The sequence below is a fragment of the Lathyrus oleraceus genome, chromosome 7, assembly GCF_024323335.1.
Source record: "Lathyrus oleraceus cultivar Zhongwan6 chromosome 7, CAAS_Psat_ZW6_1.0, whole genome shotgun sequence".
NCBI lineage: Eukaryota > Viridiplantae > Streptophyta > Magnoliopsida > Fabales > Fabaceae > Lathyrus > Lathyrus oleraceus.
In genome coordinates, this window is record NC_066585.1 from 159,945,150 (window position 1) to 159,964,294 (window position 19,145).

Genomic DNA, 19,145 nt, shown 5'->3' on the forward strand with positions numbered 1-19,145 from the left:
AAAATAGTTGTAAGGGTGAGTTCCTCAATCGATATAATAAGCATTATAAAATATCATGTAATGTTAAGTAAATAATACATTTCATCACCCTAATTATATCACAACTTCAGCAACGACAACATCAACTCATGATCATACACATACTCAACACAACCACAACACACGTATAATATTGGAATACATCCATTCATATTATACGCCATACATACATTATGCAATGAGACTCCATGCATGCGGTACCGACTATTCGTGAACATATAGTTCAACTTCACCGACCAAATCCAGGTACGGCTACCAAGCTCACTAGTCCCACTCATTTGAGACCTAGTGACTCACATCACTAATTCCTCACCATGGGAATTAGCTACCACCCCAAGGGCCATGCTATGCACGCTAATCACCTAGCATGCAAACATCAACAACAGTCCAAAATGACTAACATCACTAATTCCTCACCATGGGAATTAGCAACCACCATAAAGGCCACATTATGCTATGCCAAATCACCTAGCATGCAACATCAACAACAATCCACAATGGACCTATGCTCACACTCTAAGCCATAAAACAGTCCATCCACAATTACATACATAATATATACATTCACAACATTATGCATATTTTCACACATCATCAGCATATTTATCACATAATCATATTATGTCATGCCAAATAATTCAGTCACAGTATTAGCACACTCTACTAATACCTATCCTACTCAAAACAACGGGAAATAATCCCTACTATATCACACACCGATATAGGCCAATCACCAATTATGTTCACAACATTAAAATATCAATTTTTCCAATTTCCAACAGTGTTAACCGGTTAACGCCCTGGGTTAACCGGTTAACGCAACACAGAACACGCTTTCTGGTAAAACTCAACAGTGTTAACCGGTTAACGCCCTGGGTTAACCGGTTAACGCAAACAGAACATCAATTTTCACAAATCACAACAGTGTTAACCGGTTAACGCCCTGGGTTAACCGGTTAACGCAAGCAAAACAGCAATACTTCACAATTCCTAACAGTGTTAACCGGTTAACACCCTGGGTTAACCGGTTAACGCAAGACAGAAAGCTGTTCCTGCGCTAACACGAAGCAGAATGCAGAATTCTCCGCATTTTCCGCCGTTGGAGGACTTCCGGACCTCCGATTTCAATTCCGTAAAAAGCTACACTTTCGGGAAATCAAGACTCATCCAATACAGAGTCAATTACAGCTTTAACACAACTTATCCAACACCATTTTTTTCAGCATTCAACATCCCAATTAGGGTCAAATCAATGGCTTATCACTACCCATTACATGTTAACCCATAATACCCATTAAACGACGATAAACCCCCCTTACCTGAGTTAATCCGGCGAATCTTTAAGCTTCAAGCTTTTCTCTTCTCCAACCTTCTTCCTCTTGCTCTGTCTCTTTGCCCTTTTCCTCTTTTCAGCCGCTTCTCTGCTTTTCACGTGAAACCCTTTCTTTACCAAATGGGACTCTTTTTCTTATTTCCAACTTATATATATTTTCCAATAATTATTATTCCAATAATAATAATAATAATCCAATAATTCCAATTATTTAATTAAATTAATAAATATAATATTAACTTAAATTAAATAATTATCTTATTTTTATCGGGGTGTTACAACTCTCCCCCACTAAAAGAGTTTTCGTCCTCGAAAACATACCTCAAGCGAATAACTCTGGATAAGACTCCTTCATCTGACTCTCAAGTTCCCAAGTCACATTGCCACCTGCTGGTCCTCCCCAAGCTACCTTTACCAAAGTAATCTCTTTACCCCGCAACTGCTTCAACTCTCGATCCTCGATCCTCATAGGTGATGTTTCAACAGTCAGGTTATCTCTCACCTGTACATCATCTATTTGGACTACATGCGACGGATCAGGAATGTACCTCCTCAACTGAGACACATGAAAAACCTCATGCAAATTCGCAAGTGACGGCGGTAAAGCGATACGATAGGCTACCTCCCCTATCCTCTCCAAAATCTGATAAGGACCAATAAACCGAGGTGTCAACTTCTTCGACTTCAAAGCTCGACCAACCCCAGTTATCGGAGTAACACGAAGAAACACATGATCTCCCTCCTGAAACTCAAGTGACTTCCTCCTCTTGTCGTGATAACTCTTCTGACGACTCTGAGCAATTCTCATCTTCTCCTGAATCATCTTAATCTTTTCCGTAGTTTGTTGAACAATCTCCGGTCCAACCACAACACTCTCACCGGACTCATACCAACATAAAGGCGTCCGACATCTCCTACCATACAAAGCTTCAAACGGTGCCATACCAATGCTCGAATGAAAACTATTGTTGTAGGTAAACTCAATCAAAGGTAAGTAACAATCCCAAGCACCTCCCTTTTCCAAAACACAAGCCCTCAAAAGATCCTCTAGTGACTGAATCGTCCTCTCAGTCTGACCATCAGTCTGCGGATGATATGCAGAACTCAATCTCAGCTTAGTTCCCAAAGCCCTCTGCAAACCTTCCCAGAACTTCGATGTAAATCTAGGATCTCTGTCCGAAACAATACTCGACGGAATACCATGCAAACTTACATTTTTCTCAATATACAACTCAGCTAATCTCTCTAACGGATAATCCATTCTGATCGGAATGAAATGAGCCGATTTTGTCAATCTATCAATAATCACTCATATAGCTTCAAAATTCTTAATCGTTCTCGGTAAACCAGAAACAAAATCCATACTGACACTATCCCACTTCCACTCTGGAATAGCCAACGGTTGCATTAGCCCAGACGGCTTCTGATGCTCAATCTTTGACTTCTGACAAGTCAAACAAGAATAAACAAAACTCACAACTTCTCTTTTCATTCCCGGCCACCAAAATAACTTTTTCAAATCATGATACATCTTCGTAGCTCCCGGATGAATACTCAGGCCACTACGATGTCCTTCCTCCAGAATACTCCTCTTAAGTTCGGTAACATCCGGAATACACACCCGATTACCAAAACTCAAAACACCATTCTCATCAACTCTGAATTCACCACCTCGACCTTGATTCACTAGAGTCAACTTATCAACCAAAAGCACATCGGATTTCTGACTCTCTCTGATCTCATCCAGAATACTACTCGTTAACTTCAACATTCCCAATTTAACACTATTGTGAGTACTCTCACACACCAAACTCAAGTCTCTAAACTGCTCAATTAAATCCAATTCCTTAACCATTAACATAGACATATGCAATGATTTCCGACTCAATGCATCAGCCACTACGTCTGCTTTACCCGGATGGTAATTCAAACCAAAGTCATAATCCTTCAGAAACTCTAACCATCTCTTCTGTCTCATATTCAGCTCTTTCTGATCAAACAAATACTTCAAACTTTTACGGTCACTGAAAACTTCAAATCTTGCCCCGTACAAGTAATGCCTCCATAACTTCAGAACAAATACCACAGCTGCCAACTCTAAATCGTGTGTCGGATAGTTCCTCTCATGAACCTTCAGTTGTCTCGAAGCATAAGCTACAACCTGCTTATTCTGCATCAACACACCACCCAAACCCAACAATGAAGCATCACAGTAAACCTCAAATGGTTCTGACGGACTTGGTAATATCAGAACAGGAGCAATAGTTAACCTTCTCTTTAACTCTTGGAAACCTTCTTCACATTTTGAGTCCCAAACAACCGCTTGCCCCTTTCTAGTCAACATCGTTAACGGTAACGCCAACTTAGAAAATCCCTCAATGAACTTCCTATAATAACCAGCCAAACCAAGGAAACTTCGAATCTCAGCAACAAACTTCGGAGCTTTCCACTGAGATACCGCTTCTATCTTAGAAGGATCAACAGCAACACCACTTCTTGAAATCACATGACCAAGAAAACTAACTTCTTCTAACCAACAACACCGGTGCACCCCAAGGTGACACACTCGGACGAATAAATTTCTTATCCAACAGATCTTCCAACTGACTCTTCAATTCAGTTAACTCAACAGCAGACATACGGTACGGAGCCATCGACACCGGCCTAGTACCAGGTACCAATTCAATCGAGAACTCAACTTCACGCTCTGGTGGTAATTCGTTCACTTCTTCAGGAAACACATCAGGAAAATCACACACCACGGCTAGATCGCAAATCACACTATGGCAAAAATGACTTTTAACAGCGCATCTTAGACAGCGCTTTTAAAAGAAAGCGCTGTCTAAGGTTAAAATTAAAATAAAGCGCTGAAAATGTTCCAAGAAAATAATGAAAGCGCTGTCTAAGGGGGGGTCTTAGACAGCGCTTTTAAAAAGCGCTGTCTAAGACCCCCCCCTTAGACAGCGCTTTTAGAAAGCGCTTTTAAATATAGACCTTAGACAGCGCTTTTGATAAAGCGTTGTCTAAAGTCTTTAAATTTAAAAAAAAAATTAAAACCAAAAGCGCTGTCTAAGGGGGGGCTTAGAAAGCGCTTTTGGAAAGCGCTGTCTAAGGCATACCTTAGAAAGCGCTTTCCACAAAAGCGCTGTCTAAGGTCTAATTAAAATAAAATTTCAGGATTGTATTTTCGTTCTCAGTACGTATTTTTGTTTTCCCTCTTCTTCACTCACCTCTCAGACACCCAAAACACATTTTTTCAGTGCAACGTTCGAAAACCCTATTCACCTCCGCCGTCACCCAAACAAGCGACCGCCGCCGTTTCCGCCACCGTTTCCGCCACCGCACTCCTCATCTCAACAATCTCAACAATCTCAACAATCTCAACCCTATTTTGTGTGTACTGTATTCCATTGTTTTACATTGTTCCTGTTTTACCTGCAATGTTCCATTGTTTACTGTATGTTTTAATATCATTATATATTGTTCAGGCCAACGCCAAGGCAAAGTTTGACGAAACTGTTGAAGCACATATAAAACCGGGCATCGATTCCAAGCGAACAGAACTGGTATGTTTCAAGATACTTCTTTTTATTTTTTATTGTTTTTCTTGTGTTTGTGTGTTTTTTCTGAGCATATAAAATGCATGTACTCAGGTGGCATATAAGATGTTTTTCTTTGTCTGTACTATATATATTTATATACTCACCAATGCCTACTACAACACGTATGATTACTCTTTACAGGAAAAAATGACTCAAAAACACATGAATTTGTAAGAATATGTTACTGTTTGCTCAGAATTGTTGCATCATACTAGTAACTCTTGCACCCGTTCAAAACTTAGGGGATTTGTACCTATGTTCATGCATTATTAGAAGAGTTTGAGAGAGTAATAATAGCACCAAAAAATTCAACTAAAACAGACAAATTAATAGTTATAGTCTTAGGTTTTTGCTTGTAAATCATGATTTGTCGGTAATACACTCCAAAATATAATGGTTGTTTGTTGTTGCTCATATGGGGGCAGGGACTAACTAGGGATTGTTCTGGGTAGAAGTAGTACTCCATGTGTCAAATATTAAATGATTTATTTATAAAGATTGAAAATATATGGAAATTTAGTTAAGAGTAAAGAAGATCAGTTAGTATTTTATTTTACAATAAAATATTTTTATAAGTAAGTTGCTTATTATTGAATGGACCTTGATTGACTGCAGTTAACAAAACAAAATATAACAGTAAAAAATAATATAACAGTCAAAAATAAGTAAGTTGCTTATAATTGTATGGATTAATTGTTTACTTTAATAAGTAGGAAAACCATGGATAAAACATGGATCTGTGCCGATCGAATGACCAAAGAGTACGAGAGTGGGGTTTTGGAATTCGTTAAGTATGCTGTTCAACACGCTGAAAACCCCAGACGAATGCATTGTCCTTGCTTGCGTTGTTGTTATATTGGTAAGGTTGACGCACATGGATTGAAATCGCATTTGCTGAGGCATGGAATTGATCAAAGTTATCGGTGCTGGATATTTCATGGTGAGAAAATTAACGAGAATGTTGAATCGAGTGGAAAAAGTAATACGACCTATGCTTCATACGACAAAGACACGGAAACATACGATTGTGATCGAGTTGAAGAGATTGTAGAAGCACTGGAAGAAGATCTTCATGATTGTCCTGAAATGTTTGAGAGGATGGTAAGCGATGCAGAGAAACCGTTGTACAACGGTTGCACTAAATTCTCAAGACTTTCTGCGGTATTAAAGTTGTACAACTTAAAGGCGGGCAATGGATGGTCGGATAAAAGTTTCACAGAGTTGTTGGCCCTTATGAGAGAAATGCTACCGGATGATAATGTTCTTCCTAATCGAACCTATGAGGCAAAAAAAATGTTGTGCTCTATTGGCATGAGCTATGATAGGATACATGCTTGTCCTAACGATTGCATTTTGTTTCGTAACGAATATGCAATGTTAACTGAGTGCCCTAAATGCGGTTTGTCTCGATATAAGAAAAGATTATCTCCCGCAAAAGTCTTATGGTATTTTCCGATAATTCCGAGATTTAGGCGCATGTTTCGTAGTGAAACCGATGCAAGACATCTTACTTGGCATGCAGATGAAAGAATTATTGATGGAAAGTATCGGCATCCGGCTGATTCACCACAGTGGTCGAAGATTGATAATGATTATCCTGAGTTTGGATCAGAAGCAAGAAACCTTCGATTGGCATTATCTACTGATGGAATGAACCCACATGGTCTTCAAAGTATCTCACATACCACATGGCCTGTGATTCTTATGATTTATAACCTACCTCCGTGGCTATGTATGAAGCGTAAGTACATGATGTTATCTCTGTTAATCTCTGGTCCTAAACAACCAGGGAATGACATAGACGTATACTTGACACCTCTGATCGAAGATTTAAAGATTTTGTGGGAGAACGGTGTGGAGGTTTATGATGGATATAGGAAAGAAAGTTTCAATTTGAGGGCGATGTTATTTGGCACAATTAATGATTTTCCAGCATACGGGAATCTATCTGGGTATAGCATTAAAGGTCAACGTGCGTGTCCTGTTTGTGAAGACGGAACCGATACGATTCGATTAGAACTTTGCCAGAAGAATGTGTTTCTCGGTCATCGTAGATTCTTACATTCTAAACATCACTACCGTGGGTGGAGAAAAGCATTCAATGGAGACACCGAACATCGTAGAGCTCCACCCGCATTGTCAGGTGAACAAGTTTTTGAAAAGGTGAAAGATGTGCGTACTGAGTTTGGCAAGCCTTTTGCACATAAGATTGTGAAAGGTGGGTGGAAGAAAAGGTCGATATTTTTTGAATTGCCATATTGGAAGTCTTTGTACGTGAGACATTTTCTCGATGTTATGCATATTGAAAAAAACGTATTTGAAAGTGTTATCGGTACATTACTCAATATAAAGGCAAGTCTAAGGATGGCCTTAAAGCAAGGGAGGACATGTTAAAAATGGGAATGAGAACTGAATTAGCACCCGTGAAGAAAGGAAGACGAACATATCTACCACCTGCTGCTTTTACTTTATCTAGAAAGGAGAAAAAAAAATTGTGTAAGTCTCTGAGTGAAGTTAAGGTTCCAGAAGGATACTCATCTGATATCAGAAGACTTGTTTCTATGAAAGACCTCAAGTTGAAGAATTTGAAGACACATGATTGCCATGTTATAATGGAACATTTTCTACCGATAGGTATACGTTCTATTTTGCCAGAAAAAGTAAGAAGTGCCATAACTAAATTGTGTTTTTTCTTTAGGTCAATTTGTAGTAAGGTGATCGATCCCGAGATCTTACCAACACTACAAAAAGAGATTGTAATTACCTTGTGTGAGCTTGAAATGTATTTTCCTCCGTCTTTTTTTGACATAATGGTTCATTTAGTTGTTCATCTTGTGAAAGAGACACAGTTGTGTGGACCAGCTTATATGAGATGGATGTACCCTGCTGAACGGTATATGAAAATATTAAAGGGTACGTGAAATCCCGAAGTCGACCAGAGGGTTGTATTGTTGAACGATACATTGTTGAAGAAGCTGTTGAGTTTTGTACTGAATATTTGTCTAACGTTCAATCGATTGGACTCCCCAGAGCTCAGATTTTCGACAAAATGGAAGGTAAAAAATTAATTGGGAATAAAATTGTGACAATATCAAGGGATGAACGGGATCAAGTTCATTTGTATGTTCTGCACAATAATAATGAGGTTGAGCCATATGTTGAAATGCACAAGGATGTACTCCGAAGGTTAAATCCGAACAGAAATGAAAATTGGATAGTTATAGAGCACAATCAAAGTTTCATACAATGGTTGAAGGATCATATTTATTTGAAGCGCTCTTCAGATCCTTCTTCGGTAACAGAAAGGTTGAGATGTTTGGCATATGGTCCAAGTTTGCATGTGTTTTCTCATAGCGCGTATTCAATTAATGGATACACATTTTATACCAAAGAACAAGATGATAAGAGTACTATGCAAAATAGTGGTGTCACCGTGCTAGCTGAAGCAATGCATATATCAAGTATGAAGGACTTAAACCCCAAATATGCAAATTTGTCATATTTTGGAGTTATTGAGCACATTTGGGTGTTTGATTACGAGAAGTTTCAGATTCCCATCTTTGGTTGCAAGTGGGTGAATAGTAGTGGCATACGAATGGATAAGTCTGGATTTTTGCAAGTTGATCTTACTAGGGTGGGGTACAAAGATGAACCTTTTATTCTAGCATCTCAAGCTAAACAAGTGTTCTATGTGAATGACCCGAAGAGTACAAAATGGTCTATAGTGCTTTTCTCTAACAAAGTGACTGATGATAGCGGTGTCGATCAATGTGATATTGATGTTGAGAATGAGTCATGCATTAGACGGAATGAGTTGAATAGAAATGATGAAGTTGAGGATCTTATACCGGATGAGTCATATATAAGAAACGATCATAATGAGGGAATTTGGATCAATTCATCCGTACGCATTGCTAAGAAACAAGTGATTAATATTCCAACAAAGAAAAGAAAGAGATGTTAGTGACTTAGGTAAATTATCCATGGTTTCTTTATTTTTTTTTTCATTTGTTTTGATTATAAGTTATATGTGATAATGCATGATTTCATTATATTTTTGTTTTCAATTGCTTTGATTATAAGTTATATCTGATAATGCATGATTTCTTTATTTTTTTGTTTTCAATTGCATGATTATAAGTTATATTTGATATTTGATGGTTTCCTTGGTTTATTACAGGTTAGACATGGCTGATGACCAACATGAGGAAGTTAGTAAAGTATCCGCGGAAGAAGAAATTCGAAGAGGCATCACAGTAATGCGAAGGGTGGTCCAAGGAAGATCTCGAGGCATCATACTAGATGTCTCTTGGAACAACCAGGGACAACTTATAGAACCTAATGGGCATACCTTAACTAGTTTCATCGGTGCACTAGTAAGGAATGAAATTCCCATTACATGTGATGATTGGAGAAATAAAGAGTTGAAAGACTCCAAAGAAAAAATTTGGAGTGAGATAAAGGTACAATCATTTGGCCCTTAATTATACGGTATCAATTATGTTTTTTCAATTACCGATACTAACTATCAATCTGTATGTTTTTCTTAGCGATGTTTTAACATCGAAGAAGAAAGAAGAGGGTTTTGTATGAAATTGGCCGGAAAGCTTCTTAGAGGGTTTCAGACATTTTTATCATCCAAGTTCCTTAAGGATGCGGATGGTAATTTTGTGGATGCGGAGCTTCCTAGAAAATATGAAAGTTTGATATCGGCTGAAGAATGGGAAGCTTTCAAATCCAAAAGACAAGACCCGAATTTTCAAAGAATAAGTGCTACAAATCGGGAAAGAGCATCAAGTCCCGCATATCCGTACCGAAAAGGACGTGTCGGATATGGACGCTTAGAACAATCCATGGTAAGTATTTATAAATTGCGAAAACAAATTTGTTCATCATATATTAGTTTTATCTGATCAAATTGTATGACTTAATGTGTAGCTGCAGAAGGAGGAAAGTTCAGAAACATCTCTTCCTGCACATGTTTTGTGGAAGGAAGCCCGTGTGGGCAAATCTGGAGTTCCTCAAGAAGAAGTTTTAAACGTATACCAGAAATGTGTAAGTATAACATTTTTTCATTAATTGAATAACATTTTTATACACAAATATTTGACAAGTATACGGTATTCATCTGATTTTTCAGGAGGAGCTATCTCAGTCTCTATCTCCCGATGATACTAAGAGCATACTTAGTCGGGCATTAGATGTCCCTGAGTATTCTGGTCGGGTGAGGGGTAAGGGATTTGGAGTCACTCCGACCTCCCTCAGTGTTAAAAAAGGAAAGGCTCCTAGTAATCGGGAGCTTCATGCAAGATTGGAAGCCATGCAAGCTGAGCTTGATGCATTGAGGAGAGAAAGAGAGGCTAGCGCCTCAACGGTATACAGAGATGCTTCGGACAAAAACAGTATCAACTGTACCTTTCAGCCGAACATTCCAGAGGTAATTACATATAATTGTCTTAAAATGAACTATTTGCTTAAATTATGTATTTGACATATATACACATTGACGATTTCTTGTTATTATTGGTTTTAGGGCATTTCCCATTGTCAGCTGTATTTGGCGTCACCATACTATCGGATGGTTGGCAAGGGAAAAGTGCATAACGTTAACGGAGTATTACTCCACACTAGAGAGCTCCCTGCTGGATGTTTGAAGGTATCAGTTGATATTGCAGTTGAGCCGAATGCAGCATTACCATATCCTAGCGATGATTCGGATGCAACAACGGTGCACGAAGCAGTAGGTTCGTTTGTTGCATGGCCGACAAACCTCATATGCGTAGGATATGAGGTATGCTTAAAACTTATGTTAACTTTAATGTGTATATTCAAAGTTTAAAATTTATGCTTAAAATTTTACTTACATATTTTCCTTGGTTATGTTAAATAGACTCCCACAAAATCCAAATCAAAAGAAAATGAGGTTAGCAATGCCTCCGCACAACAAAAAAAAGAGGTTAGCAACGCCTCCGCACGCGTAAAAAGTTCTGGTGCTAAGAAGACCGTAGCTAGGAAAAAACCTACCACCAAGTATAGGTCGTGCCTCAGGACATTTCTAGAGATGACCGATATACCGGCCGGAGGTGTTCGGACTATACATATGGAGGAAGGGATTTTCGGCTTTGATCACGACCAAATGATTGGTAATGAAGACTTCATGCAAGTTTTTGGTCATGAAGAAATCGGCGTCAACGTTGTCAATACATATATTAGGTAAATCCGGTCTACTTTGTTTTATTAATTAAACAACTTATGTTAATGATGTTTACTTTATGTTAATCCGGTTTACTTTATGTTTCAAAAGAGGTGTTAATGATGTTTTTATATTAGGTTTTTGTATGACAAATTGATGCGCCCCAATGATTTGGACGAGTCATTCGGATTCTTAGCACCCGCGAGCGTCAACTTAGGTTTAATCTTAAGTAGACCGCATACCGTGACGGAGTATGTTCTTCGGATCCTCATGGACAATAAAGATGCGGAGAAGTTGTTTTTTATACCGTTTAATACCGGGTTAGCATTTCATTCTAAATTCATCTATTATAATTATTTTCCAAGTTACCATCTAACATTTGCCTAATCATTACAGTGGACATTGGTTGTTGCTCGCAATCAATCCTATCCGAGAAATTGTGTATTATCTTGACTCGTTAGGAAATGATTGGACAACATACCCGGATATGAAGGACCTAATTGACACGTAAGTGAGAATGTTCAAAAAATTTCTTAGTTTATGTGAATTGTTCTAATTGCTTCATTTTTATTTTATTAGCGTCCTACAAGCTTTTCGGGCCCAACGAGATATCCAAACCTCAAGGAGGAGCGCCAACCGCATTACATGGATTAAAGTGGCGGTATATTTTTAATTACCACATTTTTTATTATATTAGTGATGACACTTGATAAAACTTAGGATTTATAATCCATATTTTTTTTCATGTAGTGTCCTCAACAACGTAATCAAATAGATTGCGGGTATTTCGTGTTGAGGTTTATGCGGGATACTCTTGCTTTGGGCCGATTAGTGATTCCCACCGATGTATGTATTTCTAACTTATGAGTTATTTTTATATTTACACATATCTCATATAATTAAATAGTTGGAATTAAATCAAAATATGTTATATTATTATGTAGTACTTTGAGGAATTCAAGTGTGCATTTTATACAAAGGATCAAGTGGACGAAATCAAAGAGGAGTGGTGTCAATTCATGATAGAGCTCAAAGTTTTTTCATAAATTTGTGTAATTAATGTGTACATTTGTAGTATATGTAATGACTTGTAAATGTGTACATAAATTTGTATATATTTTGATACATTTAAGGCAAAATTGGTTAGAATTGGTATATATATATATTTGTTAGCCAAAAATTGTTAGAAAAAAGGCCAAAATGGCATGTATAAAATGTGATAACTGTCTGTCAAAATCTGGTTGAAAACAGGTAGAAATTCTGGTTTATAAACCTGGAAAAAATGTGGTTTAAAACAAAAGCTTCAAAAATTTTCGTATACATTAGACAGCGCTTTTGGAAAAAGCGCTGTCTAAAGGGGGATTAGAAAGCGCTTTAGGCAAAAGCGCTGTCTAAGGGGGGGGGGGGGGCTTAGACAGCGCTTCTTGAAAAGCGCTGTCTAAGCCCCCCCCCCCCTTAGACAGCGCTTTTGCCTTAAGCGTTGTCTAAGGTATACCTAAAAAAATTAAAATAGGGGGGGCTTAGACAGCGCTTTTTGAAAAGCGCTGTCTAAGCCCCCCCCCCCCCCCCCCCCCCCTTAGACAGCACTTTGGCCAAAAGCGCTGTCTAAGGTATACCTAAAAAAATTAAAATAGGAGGGTCTTAGAAAGCGCTTTTGGCCAAAGCGCTGTCTAAGGGGGGGGGGCTAAGACAGCGCTTTTAAGATTTCAAAAAGCGCTGTCTAAACCTTTAGCAGCGGAGGTTTAGACAGCGCTTTAAAGCGCTGTCTAAGGCCAAAAAAAGCGCTGTCTAAGGTCTTGTTTGGCGTAGTGTCACCAGTTTATCTTTAGCCTCCAAAGTCGCTAACAGCATAAACAACTCTGCCCCATCTGCTACTGCCTCATTCACCTGCCTTGCTGATAGAAACAAACTCTTTCCTTCCTCAATCTCAGGAAAGATCACAGTTTTATCAAAACAATTGATATAAACTCGGTTAAACACCAACCAGTTCATACCCAGGATAACATCAATCTGCACTAGTGGAAGACACACAAGGTCCATCCCAAAGTCTCTACCAAAAATACTCAAAGGGCAATTTAAACAAACTGAAGTAGTAGTCACTGAACCCTTCGCAGGAGTATCAATCACCATACTACCAAGCATCTCAGATATCTCTAACTTAAGTTTCACAGCACAATCCAAAGATATAAAGGAATGAGTCGCACCTGTGTCAATAATAGCTACAAGAGGAAAGCCATTAATATAACACGTACCTCGGATCAAACGATCATCTGCAGAAGTCTCCGAACCCGATAAAGCAAAAACCTTGCCTCCCGACTGGTTCTCTTTCTTCGGCTTAGGACACTGTGGACTGATATGACCCACTTCTCCACAGTTGAAACAAGTCACAATCTTCGACCGGCACTCTGCAGCCAAATGACCACCTTTTCCACACTTGAAACACTTCTTCTCAGCACTGGTACACTCATGGAAACGATGTCCAGCCTGACCATATCTGTAACACTTAGCAGGGGCACTGGAGTCTCCCCCACTAGGCCTCTTCATCCCACTCTGTCTCTGGAAACCTTTGCCAGCTGCATACGGTTTCCCACGATCATTCTGATTCTTGCCTTTCCTATCAACCCTCTGCTGATAGCTCTCCGTTCTGGCCTTGGTATCCTGTTCAAAAATCCTGCAACAGTCAACCAAATCAGAAAACACTCTAATCCGTTGATACCCAATAGCCTGCTTAATCTCGGGACGTAACCCGTTCTCAAACTTCACACATTTTGAAAATTCCCCAGTAGCCTCATCATAGGGAGTGTAATACTTCGACAGCTCTGTGAACTTAGCAGCATACTCAGTAACAGACCGGCTGCCCTGCTTCAATTCTAAGAACTCTATCTCTTTCTTTCCTCTGACATCCTCTGGAAAGTACTTCCTTAGGAATCTCTCTCTGAACGCCGCCCAAGTGATCTCAGCACTCCCAGCAGCTTCCAACTCTGTACGGGTAGCAACCCACCAATCATCTGCTTCCTCTGACAGCATATGCGTACCGAACCTGACCTTCTGGTTATTGGCACACTCAGTCACTCGGAAGATCCTCTCGATCTCCTTCAACCACTTCTGAGCACCATCTGGATCGTATGCTCCCTTGAACATTGGAGGATTGTTCTTCTGGAACTCACTCAGTTGACGAGCAGCTCCCAGCCCCACAACATTCGGATTCCCTCCAAGTACTCCAGCTAGCATACCTAGAGCCTCAGCAATCGCAACATCATCTCTACCTCTTCCAGCCATCTCTATTCTGAAAACCCAACAAGCTACAACAATAAGTACTGATAGGGTTACACAACACCTATCACGTACAGGGGAAACAGAATAATTACGACTCGACTCGACCGACTATGCTCTGATACCACTAATGTAACACCCTTCTAAAATACCCCAAATATTTAATTAAAACAACAAAAATATATCAGAGTAGATATGCAATTAAGGGTGTCACACAATCACTTCACACCATTCACCATGATAACTGTCATGCTCTTTTATTAATTCAAAGCATAAAGCATTTGCACAATACGCAGCGGATAGAGATTAAATCAATCATGCAAAACATGTAGCATATTACATGTAAACTGGTTCACAACCACCAATAAACATTTAAAACATCCCGTCCCGATGTTACATCTACCAGAGCATGACCCACTAAGGAACTACACTAGACTCCAAGCACTAGCTCCTACTCAATCACTGCTCGTTACCTGAAAAATAGTTGTAAGGGTGAGTTCCTCAATCGATATAATAAGCATTATAAAATATCATGTAATGTTAAGTAAATAATACATTTCATCACCCTAATTATATCACAACTTCAGCAACGACAACATCAACTCATGATCATACACATACTCAACACAACCACAACACACGTATAATATTGGAATACATCCATTCATATTATACGCCATACATACATTATGCAATGAGACTCCATGCATGCGGTACCGACTATTCGTGAACATATAGTTCAACTTCACCGACCAAATCCAGGTACGGCTACCAAGCTCACTAGTCCCACTCATTTGAGACCTAGTGACTCACATCACTAATTCCTCACCATGGGAATTAGCTACCACCCCAAGGGCCATGCTATGCACGCTAATCACCTAGCATGCAAACATCAACAACAGTCCAAAATGACTAACATCACTAATTCCTCACCATGGGAATTAGCTACCACCATAAAGGCCACATTATGCTATGCCAAATCACCTAGCATGCAACATCAACAACAATCCACAATGGACCTATGCTCACACTCTAAGCCATAAAACAGTCCATCCACAATTACATACATAATATATACATTCACAACATTATGCATATTTTCACACATCATCAGCATATTTATCACATAATCATATTATGTCATGCCAAATAATTCAGTCACAGTATTAGCACACTCTACTAATACCTATCCTACTCAAAACAACGGGAAATAATCCCTACTATATCACACACCGATATAGGCCAATCACCAATTATGTTCACAACATTAAAATATCAATTTTTCCAATTTCCAACAGTGTTAACCGGTTAACGCCCTGGGTTAACCGGTTAACGCAACACAGAACACGCTTTCTGGCAAAACTCAACAGTGTTAACCGGTTAACGCCCTGGGTTAACCGGTTAACGCAAACAGAACAACAATTTTCACAAATCACAACAGTGTTAACCGGTTAACGCCCTGGGTTAACCGGTTAACGCAAGCAAAACAACAATACTTCACAATTCCTAACAGTGTTAACCGGTTAACACCCTGGGTTAACCGGTTAACGCAAGACAGAAAGCTGTTCCTGCGCTAACACGAAGCAGAATGCAGAATTCTCCGCATTTTCCGCCGTTGGAGGACTTCCGGACCTCCGATTTCAATTCCGTAAAAAGCTACACTTTCGGGAAATCAAGACTCATCCAATACAGAGTCAATTACAGCTTTAACACAACTTATCCAACACCATTTTTTTCAGCATTCAACATCCCAATTAGGGTCAAATCAATGGCTTATCACTACCCATTACATGTTAACCCATAATACCCATTAAACGACGATAAACCCCCCTTACCTGAGTTAATCCGGCGAATCTTTAAGCTTCAAGCTTTTCTCTTCTCCAACCTTCTTCCTCTTGCTCTGTCTCTTTGCCCTTTTCCTCTTTTCAGCCGCTTCTCTGCTTTTCACGTGAAACCCTTTCTTTACCAAATGGGACTCTTTTTCTTATTTCCAACTTATATATATTTTCCAATAATTATTATTCCAATAATAATAATAATAATAATAATCCAATAATTCCAATTATTTAATTAAATTAATAAATATAATATTAACTTAAATTAAATAATTATCTTATTTTTATCGGGGTGTTACAGCTCCACTGTTATGAACCGTATTATCGGTGTGCATGTTGTCCATACGGCTGCGTCTTCAGGGTTGATCTGATGCTCATGATCCATATTAAGGTATGGACGCCAAATGAACTGAAATGTTAAAGACGATAGGATTTAAATGAATGTAGAAAAAGTCAACATAATATGAAGAAATAATGAAATTATTTTGCTTACGTCTGCCGGTCGAAGGTGATCCAACAGGTTGCGATATTGAGTAATACAGTGTCTCGGACATCTGCTGTAATTCATACCGCGTGCCGACCATCTACACCAAAAAGTTAAAATAAATTAGTTATGGGTAATAAACTGTAAGGAAGGAAGTAAAGATATAGCAATTTAAACAACTTACTTTTTTGCATATGGAAAAGTGAAGGGGTTGTTATTGACCGGTGCTAGAGACGGTAGTCTTGACCATCCCCATGCTTGTAGCAAAACAGCACATCCAGAAAATGTAGAAGTATCTTTGTGGGAGTTTTTGCACAACGAACTATAGAGATAGGCTAGACATGCGGATCCCCAACTATAACTACCTATTCTATCTATATGTCTAAGTAAAGGTAAGTACATAATATGCATGCTAGAACCACTACCTTCGGGAAATAAAAAGGATCCTAGTAACAACATTATGTAACACCTAGTTTTGATGATTCGAGCATCTTCGGTAGAATGCTCATCTAAATAAAAACTATTATAATATGACTTTAGGCGTGAAAGTAGTATACCTTGTCCCCTAGCATTATCATCTAACAAATCAGTGTTTAAAAGCTTCATGCAAATTGAATTTGCATAGTTGGTCTTACCATTAACAGCTTTGCCTTCAATTCGTAGTCCTAAAAGCATGTAGACGTCTTCTAACGTCACGGTACACTCACCGGTTGGAAACCAAAATGTGTGTGTCTCTGGCCTCCATCTTTCGCATAAGGCTAGAATGAACTTGTTATCTATAGACCAAGACATAATTTTGCTAAGGTGACCAAAACCGGCGAGTTCAACATAAGGTTGAATCATCGGGTCCATTGGGACAAATTCGTGGACTCGAGTTCGAAACCTTGAGACATCCTATAATAGAAATAATGTAACACTTGACTAAGTCGGTATTTCAAAATAAAATGGGGTTGGTGGAGATGAAACATAAAAAAGAAGTATAAGAAAAAACTTACGTATGTCGCGATGTTTGCAACTGTTCCTCTGTGTGCTTCGCCCATTGTGAGTAAAGACATATTGTTGGGGAGTTGGTGTAGATGAAAATGGAAGATTTTGTTGAAGATGAAATTGTAAAAGAAGTAATGTAGATGAAGTAGTGAGAATTGTAGATGAAGTAGTGAGAATGTTGGTGTGGAAGAATTGTTGAAGGAGTGGATCAATTTATAGGCAAATGGAGGAGTGCATGAAAAATTGTGTTTGCATGGTGTCTCCACCTCATTTGGCGACCATGTACAATATTAAAGAGGGGGCGCCATTCAAATTGGCGACACCATAGGGTACATGCATGCAAGGCTAGTTCTGAATGCTTGGTTTCGAGGACTGACTCCATGGGGGCGCCATTCAAATTGGCGACCATGTACAAGCCCTAAAGGTAGGCGCCAAACCAATTGGCGCCACCTTCTGCATGTCTGACACTTGGCATTGTTGTCTCCTGCATGCTGAACAACTCACTTATGGATGGCTTGCATGATTGCCACATCATCTCTGACCATCTTAGGTGTCCGACACGTGTCTGTCTTGTCTCCTGCATGCTGCTGACTACCTTCTTGATAGCTTGCCTGCTTGACACATCAAGTCACACTGTCTTGCAGGATTGACACATCATCTGAGACACGTGGCTCTCTAGTATCCTGCATGCTGAATACTCACTTCTGTCTTGACTAGCTAGCATGCTTGACACATCATCTCTGACCATCTTAGGTGTCCGACACGTGTCTGTCTTGTCTCCTGCATGTTGATGACTACCTTCTTGATAGCTTGCCTTCTTGACACATCAAGTCACACTGTCTTGCAGGATTGACACATCATCTCAGACACGTGGCTCTCTAGTATCCTGCATGCTGAATACTCACTTCTGTCTTGACTAGCTAGCATGCTTGACAGACACATCAACTCATGACTACCTAGCATGCTTGACACATCAACTCACACTGTATTGCATGACAGACACCTCATCTCTGAAATTACTTGCATGCTTGACACAGTATCTCAGAGTAGCTTCAATGTGAGACACTGATACCATGTATTTAAGTGTCTTACTATCACATTCATCTGCACTTGCAAAATACTTTTCATCTCCAAAATACTTTTCATCTTCACTCACATTCATCTGCACTTGCAAAATACTTTTTATCTCCAAAATGTCATCTTCATCATTATACAGTATCAACGTTCACTGCAACAGTGAAACTTTTGAGTCTGAGCTTCATGGTTTTTGTTTTAGAAACACTGATACCATTAGAGTGACAATAAAGAGAAATGCAACCTTTTTGCATTTCAAAAAAAGAATACAATCCTTTATAGCATCAGGTATTGTGTCAAAGATGACATATCAGAATCCTATATT

At 39.1% G+C, this 19,145-nt stretch overlaps 1 protein-coding gene across 2 annotated transcripts; it reads right to left on the bottom strand.

Moving 5' to 3' along the window:
* Positions 1-16,563: 16,563 nt before the first annotated feature.
* LOC127107003 (protein MAIN-LIKE 2-like) lies at positions 16,564-17,911 on the bottom strand. 2 transcript variants are annotated; one of them, XR_007795597.1, is made up of 3 exons: positions 17,755-17,911; positions 16,769-17,653; positions 16,564-16,684 (listed from the first exon to the last, which is right to left on the bottom strand). XR_007795597.1 is itself a non-coding variant. In XM_051044293.1 (2 exons), the coding sequence occupies exons 1-2, from the start codon at positions 17,812-17,814 to the stop codon at positions 16,940-16,942; spliced, it is 774 nt and encodes a 257-aa protein (XP_050900250.1). In that variant the 5' UTR covers positions 17,815-17,911; the 3' UTR covers positions 16,726-16,939. The 2 variants fall into 2 exon arrangements, 1 of the variants encoding a protein (XP_050900250.1); XM_051044293.1 differs by lacking the exon at positions 16,564-16,684 and having other exon boundaries at positions 16,726-17,653.
* Positions 17,912-19,145: the final 1,234 nt, after the last annotated feature.